The sequence below is a fragment of the Numenius arquata genome, chromosome 9 (genome assembly GCF_964106895.1).
Source record: "Numenius arquata chromosome 9, bNumArq3.hap1.1, whole genome shotgun sequence".
NCBI classification, from domain to species: Eukaryota; Metazoa; Chordata; class Aves; order Charadriiformes; family Scolopacidae; genus Numenius; species Numenius arquata.
The window spans coordinates 24,982,287-24,988,977 of NC_133584.1; the positions used below are offsets into that span (position 1 = coordinate 24,982,287).

General features: G+C 46.6%; 1 protein-coding gene across 3 annotated transcripts in view; it reads left to right on the forward strand.

Annotated features, from left to right (window-relative positions):
- ARHGEF4 (Rho guanine nucleotide exchange factor 4) overlaps window positions 1–6,295 on the forward strand; it is a 119,488-nt gene extending 113,193 nt beyond the window's left edge. For 2 of the 3 annotated variants that reach the window (XM_074152963.1, XM_074152965.1), the window contains 5 exons: window positions 92–221; window positions 1,120–1,251; window positions 2,317–2,560; window positions 3,286–3,388; window positions 4,618–4,765. In XM_074152963.1, the coding sequence (XP_074009064.1) occupies window positions 92–221; window positions 1,120–1,251; window positions 2,317–2,560; window positions 3,286–3,388; window positions 4,618–4,765 (757 nt within the window). Of the gene's footprint in view, window positions 1–91; window positions 222–1,119; window positions 1,252–2,316; window positions 2,561–3,285; window positions 3,389–4,607 lie in introns of all 3 variants that reach the window. The other variant, XM_074152962.1, reaches the window with a different exon arrangement.
- The last annotated feature ends 396 nt before the right edge of the window (window positions 6,296–6,691 follow it).

The following is a 6,691-nucleotide window of genomic DNA, read 5'->3' on the forward strand; positions in this document are numbered from 1 at the left end:
CCCCAGGCTGAGCTCAGCTGCACTCCTTTGGAGTGTAGGTACAATAAGCACTTGTCATTTTGTTGTGCCTAACACCTCTACCCTACCCTAGGGATTTTAAAGACGTCGAAGCTGCCTTAAATGCCATGAAGAACGTTGCTCGGCTCATCAATGAGAGAAAGCGGCGGCTGGAGAACATTGACAAAATCGCTCAGTGGCAGAGTTCGATAGAAGACTGGGAGGTAAGAGGCTGACTCTCCCCATGAATGTGTCCTGGGTTGCCCCTCTTCTCCTCCTCCATTAGCTTCTGCCCTACAGCAAGATCTTCATAAGGATGGCTATCTAGCCATACCTCAGTTCTGCTGTCCCTGTTTATTTTTTTTTTTCAGTTTAAACACCTGTGATCTTTTAGTATAAATGAAAAGGTCTAGCACCTAACCCAGCTAGATCAGCTGCCTTTGTAAGTTCCCTGGAATTTTTGCTTCCCCATTTTTCTTGCAGAATAAAATTAGCATTTAGGTTAGTGAAATAGTGAAATCCTATTATTTTCCTCTTGCCTCCCATTTTCTCTTGAGGGATTTCAAACTCACAAGATGAGCAGAACTTCGCCTTAATGCTTAATAAGCCACGTTATTCTTGCAGAAAGGCAAGCTCTGATACAATGACAAAGGAAGCCAAAGTTGCCTGTAGACTCATTAATAAAAAAAAAGCTAAATAAAAGAAACAAAACTACTAATTTTCTAAATCCTAGATTGAATAAAACCAGATTGTCTCCTTCCCCAAGGATGTCAGGCTGAATTCTCAGCTCCCTGCTTATGTGCCTGCTTCAATATCAGGGATACACCACCCGCCCTGAGCAGTCTCCCTGGAAAAGGAGATTTTTTTTTCATTTAACACACTATTGTTCTTATCAAATTCAGTTCCCATTCCCTGGGTGCCAAGGGCACAGTGTCTCCCTGATGTGACAAGGACTGTCCTTCAGCGCAGGGGCTCCCTCTTATTCCCAGAGGAGAGTTTCGTCAGCAGGAATTCACACAGGCCCCTCAGCCAAGCTGAGCTTCTCCTATGAGACTACGGGCTCATTTCTTCTCCCCAGTTTTCAGATGGCTGACACCAGCCTGTTCTTTGTGCTGTTCTCAGGGTGAAGATGTCCTAGTCAGAAGCTCAGAACTCATCTATTCCGGGGAATTAACCAAAATCTCCCACCCTCAAGCCAAGAGCCAACAGCGGATGTTCTTCCTCTTCGATCACCAGCTTGTCTGCTGCAAGAAGGTAACCCACTAGCCAGGCACAGCTACTGTCTATTACAGTGCTACAGAACTGGAGTGAACTCCCTCTCTACCCCTTTGTTTCCTTATTGCTTCCTGGCATCATACCTGCTTCTGGCACAGAGATCTTTATGTGCACTTGTTGCAGTCTCTTCTTTCACGTCCTGGTGTGTTCTGTGAACCTGACCACAGCAATAAGGCACAGGAACTGATGCTTACAGCAGGAGAGGAGAGCATTGCACTGCTTCTAGGGTTAATGCATGGGTTTATTTTGTACAACTCAGTTATAAGCATTGCCACCCATTTTCTTTTATGTATTTTTTTTTTCGCTGCATTTCTATGTGAGATTAATACCATATTCAGAAGGTGTCCCTGCAGCTTTGATGAAGAGCTGTGGGCCTTGACAGTCAGTAAGACCATACTAACAGTGTATGGAAGTCTGTAAGTACAGCCCATGCTATTTTTCATAACCTAACAAATAAAAGAAATCTTCCTTCTTAGAGCAAATAAAAGATACCTTCCATTGGAATTTCAGAATTGAACATCCCAAATTTTTTTGCACGATCCACAGCATACAGGTAAGTCCAGGTAACTTGGGCATGAGACCCTCACTGTTTTATCACTGCTGTCAAATTTACTCTTCCTCGTCAACACAGAAACTAAAAGGTTAATTAGGATTTTCTTGGCTTTCTAACTGGGCCTGTAGGATTCAAATAATATTTTCTGACACAGGCTTAATGAGCATTTGGGATCATGGGTAATAACACAGGCTTGATTCTCATGCAGAGCTCTTCAGGGCAGCTGATATCCCACAACCATAGATGCCACCCTATTCTGACCCCACCACTAGAAGAAACCATGCGACTCCCCTCACTGCCACCAGTGTCAGCAGGAGCTGAGCACTCTGCAATTCCAGAGATTCAAATCCAGTATAAGTTTTTTCTTACAGGACTGTAGTGACCGCCAAGAAGATTAATACTTCATCACATCAAAAAAATGAATGTTTAAGGAAGGGACAAAGAGGAAAGAGCAACTGTTTCTGTATGAGTCTCTGTGATCTCTCTTACAGGACCTTCTGCGCCGGGACATCTTGTATTATAAGAGTCGGATCAACATGGATGATATGGAAATACTGGATGTAGAGGATGGGAAGGACAAGGACTTCAATATCAGTGTGAAAAATGCATTTAAGCTGCACTGCCGAGACACTGAGGAAGTCCACTTATTCTGCGCAAAAAAGCCTGAGCAGAAACAGCGCTGGCTGAAGGCATTTGAGAATGAAAGGAGACAGGTTCAGCTCGACCAGGAGACGGGTACGGAAAGAGCGATGCTGTGAAACTTTGGGTTTTGGTTGGTGGTGGGTTTTTTGTTGTGTGGTGGGTTTTTTTTGGTTTGGTGTTTTTTTTTTTTACCCACCAGCCAATGCATAGGAGTGAAAGGGCGGGGAAGCCAGTCCCTGCTCCAGACCAGCTCTGGGCTGCTGAATTGCACATTCTCAATGAATCTGTGCAACTGAAAAAAAAAAGAAATGGAAACCACCGTTAGCAGACGCTGCAGTACGTCCTCAGGGGGGGTGAGGTGTCTTTAATGAGTTCAAGCTGAGCTGACAGAGTAGTCAATACATGACACACAGCTTCCATTGTTTTGCAGTACAGTGCGAGTGCCCAACTTGGCAATGTCTGTACAAAACATGTTCAGTCAAGGGTTCTCACTGTGAGAGGGTTTTCATTGTTTTGTCCAAATCCTGCTTAATTCAGGCTTGTGTGACTTAATGAGATTTGAACCACAACTGGTCTGCACTGGCTTCTTCACCCAGCAAAGCGTGGGGGGAAGGGCAGACAGTAAACCTTGTGTGAGAGGTAGGGAGAGCCGTGCAGCACAGCACAGGCCGGGGGAGCTGCCCCTTCCAGCTCTGGGAGTACTTATAGCTTGTGCCCTCTCACCTCGGCCATCTTCCTACCCTTGTATTCCCCTCACTGTCTATGCCAGTGTCTTCCCGTGCGATGGGAAACTCTGACAACTCTATTTTATCTTCAAGGTTTCTCAATCACAGAGGTGCAGAAGAAGCAGGCAATGCTGAATGCCAGCAAGCAGCACCACACTGGGAAGCCTAAGGGTGAGTCACACCTGAACATAAATAGGTGCTAGAACTGGGGGTGGTTCTATATTTACTATATGGGAAGAGTTTCAATGAAGTGGCACTAACAAGCTCTTGAGGAGGCCAGATGGTAAGCTCTGATGTGACAATCTGCAGTATAGCTCCTGGTAGAGTGAGACAGCTGGACTCGGGAAACTTCCTAACTACAGGAGAGCTCCTTGCACCAGATTGCTGTGCCAGAAACTCCAGTTACCTACAAACCGGCAGCTTCTGTTCAAGGGCTGGTTCCCAGCCTCGCCCTAGGAGCCAGGCTCTCCAAGCAGTATGGCATTCCCGCTGTGGAAAGACAAGCTTAAGCTTTGTATTAATCCCCGTGATGCAAGGAGGGTGAGAGAGGTCACCGCAGCAGGGACCATTCCTGCCCGGGCAGTCATGCCTATGGAAGATGCTTCAAAACCTGCGATTTGGGCAGAACACCACAGGTAGGGACCATACTCATTGACAGAGCTGTTCCTTAAACCTTTGAGAGACAAGACAGATTTAGCAGCAGCCAGGGGAGAGCAAACTCAAGCAGAAGAAAGGAAGGTTCCTGTGCCCACAACACTGGCAGCTCAAAATTCCTGCTACCCCATTTTGTGATGCCATCAGCCCTCTATATCCAGAGGAAGAGATGGCACTTGCTTCCCTCTGGACCCACAGCAAGGAAACCACTTCTCTTGGTGGTACCAGCCCACAGTTAAATCCTAGCCCAGTGTATCATAAGAAAGCTTGGCGAAATTTAAAAGTAAGTCAGAAGAAAGATTTGGCTGCAAACAGAAGGAAGTTTGGAAGGAGGCCAGAGCGCTCTAACACAGAGAAGCCCTAGGAGCAAAGCAGTACAGGAGACCCCACAAGCCAGCCCTGTCTGCAGGCTAGGCACTGTATGACTCAGAAATCCAGTGCAGGACATTGTAACAGCCAACACAAGCACCACATGCATGTCAGCTTCTCCAAAAACAACCAAAGGCACCAGTTCATTTGTCACAAATGACGAGCTACAGCTATTTAGCCCTGCTGCCCTGTTGACGGAACACCTGTCAGTTACGCTTGACACTTCCGGACTTCCACAGCATCAACGCTAATCCTAAAAAGCAGTGCTGGAACTAAGGGCAATACTAGGAGAAACCCAGTTTGTTCCCCTGCAGCTTTAGCAGGGACTGGGCAGGGGGTGGGGAGGGGAGTTGTGCTCCACTAACGTGCTTCTCATCTCCTCCTCATCACAGCTGTCACCAGGCCATACTATGACTTTCTGATGCGTCAGAAGCATCCCACCCTGCCTACCACGCTCCCTCAGCAGCAAGTCTTCATGCTGGCAGAGCCTAAGCGCAAGCCCTCGAACTTCTGGCAGAACATCAGCAGGCTGACGCCCTTCCGGAAATAAGGGCAGCCCCGTGTTTGTGCCTGAACCCCTTCTGAGAAAGCACTTTATCCGTCAGTCCTGGGAGGTGGAGCCCAGGTTCTCCCAATCCTTTGTTTACAAAGGATGGCACGTGTGCTCCTGCCTTCCCTATTTATGTTGCAGACCGACTGACCGTGCTGGCTCTGAGGTGAGACACTGCGTGTGTGTGTGTGTACTTGCACACACGTGTGCATTTGTGCCAGTCCCATGGAGCCAGCCTTGCACAGCGCCCAAACGGCAAACTTCCAGGAAGCGCTCACAGGAGGGAGCCTGACGCGTTTCATCTGAAGAGATTTCGCTTGTCAGCCGTACTTGGACTCGCTCCTTCCCGCAGTGAATGCTGCTGCTGTCTGGCAGCTGTCAGAGAGGGAATGGCAGCCAACACTCCAGCCCGCTCCGTGCCCACTGACACGCTCAGAACAACAGCTCAGAGTCACTGACATGATACGTTTTTCGTGGAGGGATAAACCCTTCTGCTCTCTGCCCACCCCCACTCCCCCCCCGTTTCTCAGAGACATGATCCTCCTACACAGGTCTCGGTCGGTCGGTCGGCCTTTGCGGGCTCTCAGACCAGACAGCAGTGAGTATCGCGCTGTGACCTTTTCCTTTCCACCACTGATGAACTCCAGCGTACGTTAACGGTGCCAATCAACCTGCAGCATGAGTAAAGTTCAAGAATCTCTCGAGTGGGTTTGAGTTACCTAAGTTAGAGAAAAATGTGCCTAATTAATACCGTACTCAATTCCTTCGATTCTTGTCTCTCCATCGTTCTGCCATATTTCCTGGCCAATGAAAATGCTCATTGTTTGTAATGTGTTTATTTATGGTAAAAAATCAGAACTGTGTATTTTGTAAGTCTGTAATTGTTCTTGTCAGATGTTATTAACTTGATGCCTGTTTTGTCTGGTTGGTTTTTGTTTTTTGGTTTTTTTTTTTTTTTTTCTTTTTTTAAAGAAAGGTCAATATTTGCAACTCTAGCTCCCAGAAGTCAGTCTACAGTTCAACTCTGAAAGACTAACCCCATGGCTGTTATGCAAGCTCCCACACACCTTCAATCCAAGGGGTACTACTACAAGTTTTTGAAACCTTTAAAAAATAGAAAGCCACTTTTAAAAAGGCCTAAATTTGGTATTAACAGCCTCACTTTAAGTACTCAAGTTTCAAACTGTGGCCAAAAATTAATTAATTTAAACCTTGGATAGGAAAAGGAAAGATTTGCCTTACCATAGTGAGAGTTAGAAGCCATACTGACTGAATTCCCTAGCTTAGGAGACATCCTGTGACAGTGGAAGGAAGACACCTGCTCATTCCAACAGGAACCTAGTGTGAGTGAGCACTAACTGTCTGCAGAGCTCAGAAATCCGGTGTTTGCTGATGCTGTAGCTGACCAAAATCTGGTCATCCAGGGATATCTGAATTCAGTAGCATGTACAAAGTCATTCTTGCACTATATCTTCCCCCTAGAGCAGGGGCAACATTTAATTTCATAAAGAAACTGGTAAAAGTGACTCTCAGCCTGTGTTTGTCTCCAACATGTCTATCTGTGTGAACTTGTTTCTCTTCAAAATCACTGTAGAGATTCTGCTCTTGCAGCTTAAAAAGCTACTGCTGATCAGTAGAGGCCATGCTAGAAGGTTACCCTCAACAAAGCCATCCCTGGGATGGAAGACTGGTGAAGCAGAGATTGTACTGGAGATGTGCTGGGCGCTTAGAACACTGATCGAGGTTAGCAAGTCACCAGCTCCCAAATTCCTGAGAGTTACTTGAATGGAAAGCATGTCTAGGAAACATCAGAAGCGAGGCAAGGGCTGCTCAAGCCCACTTTGAGCAATCTGGAAGTAAACAGGAACAGCCAGCACCAAGAAGTAAGAAACATACTTGGAAAGACAACCCAGCTTCTCCTCCTGG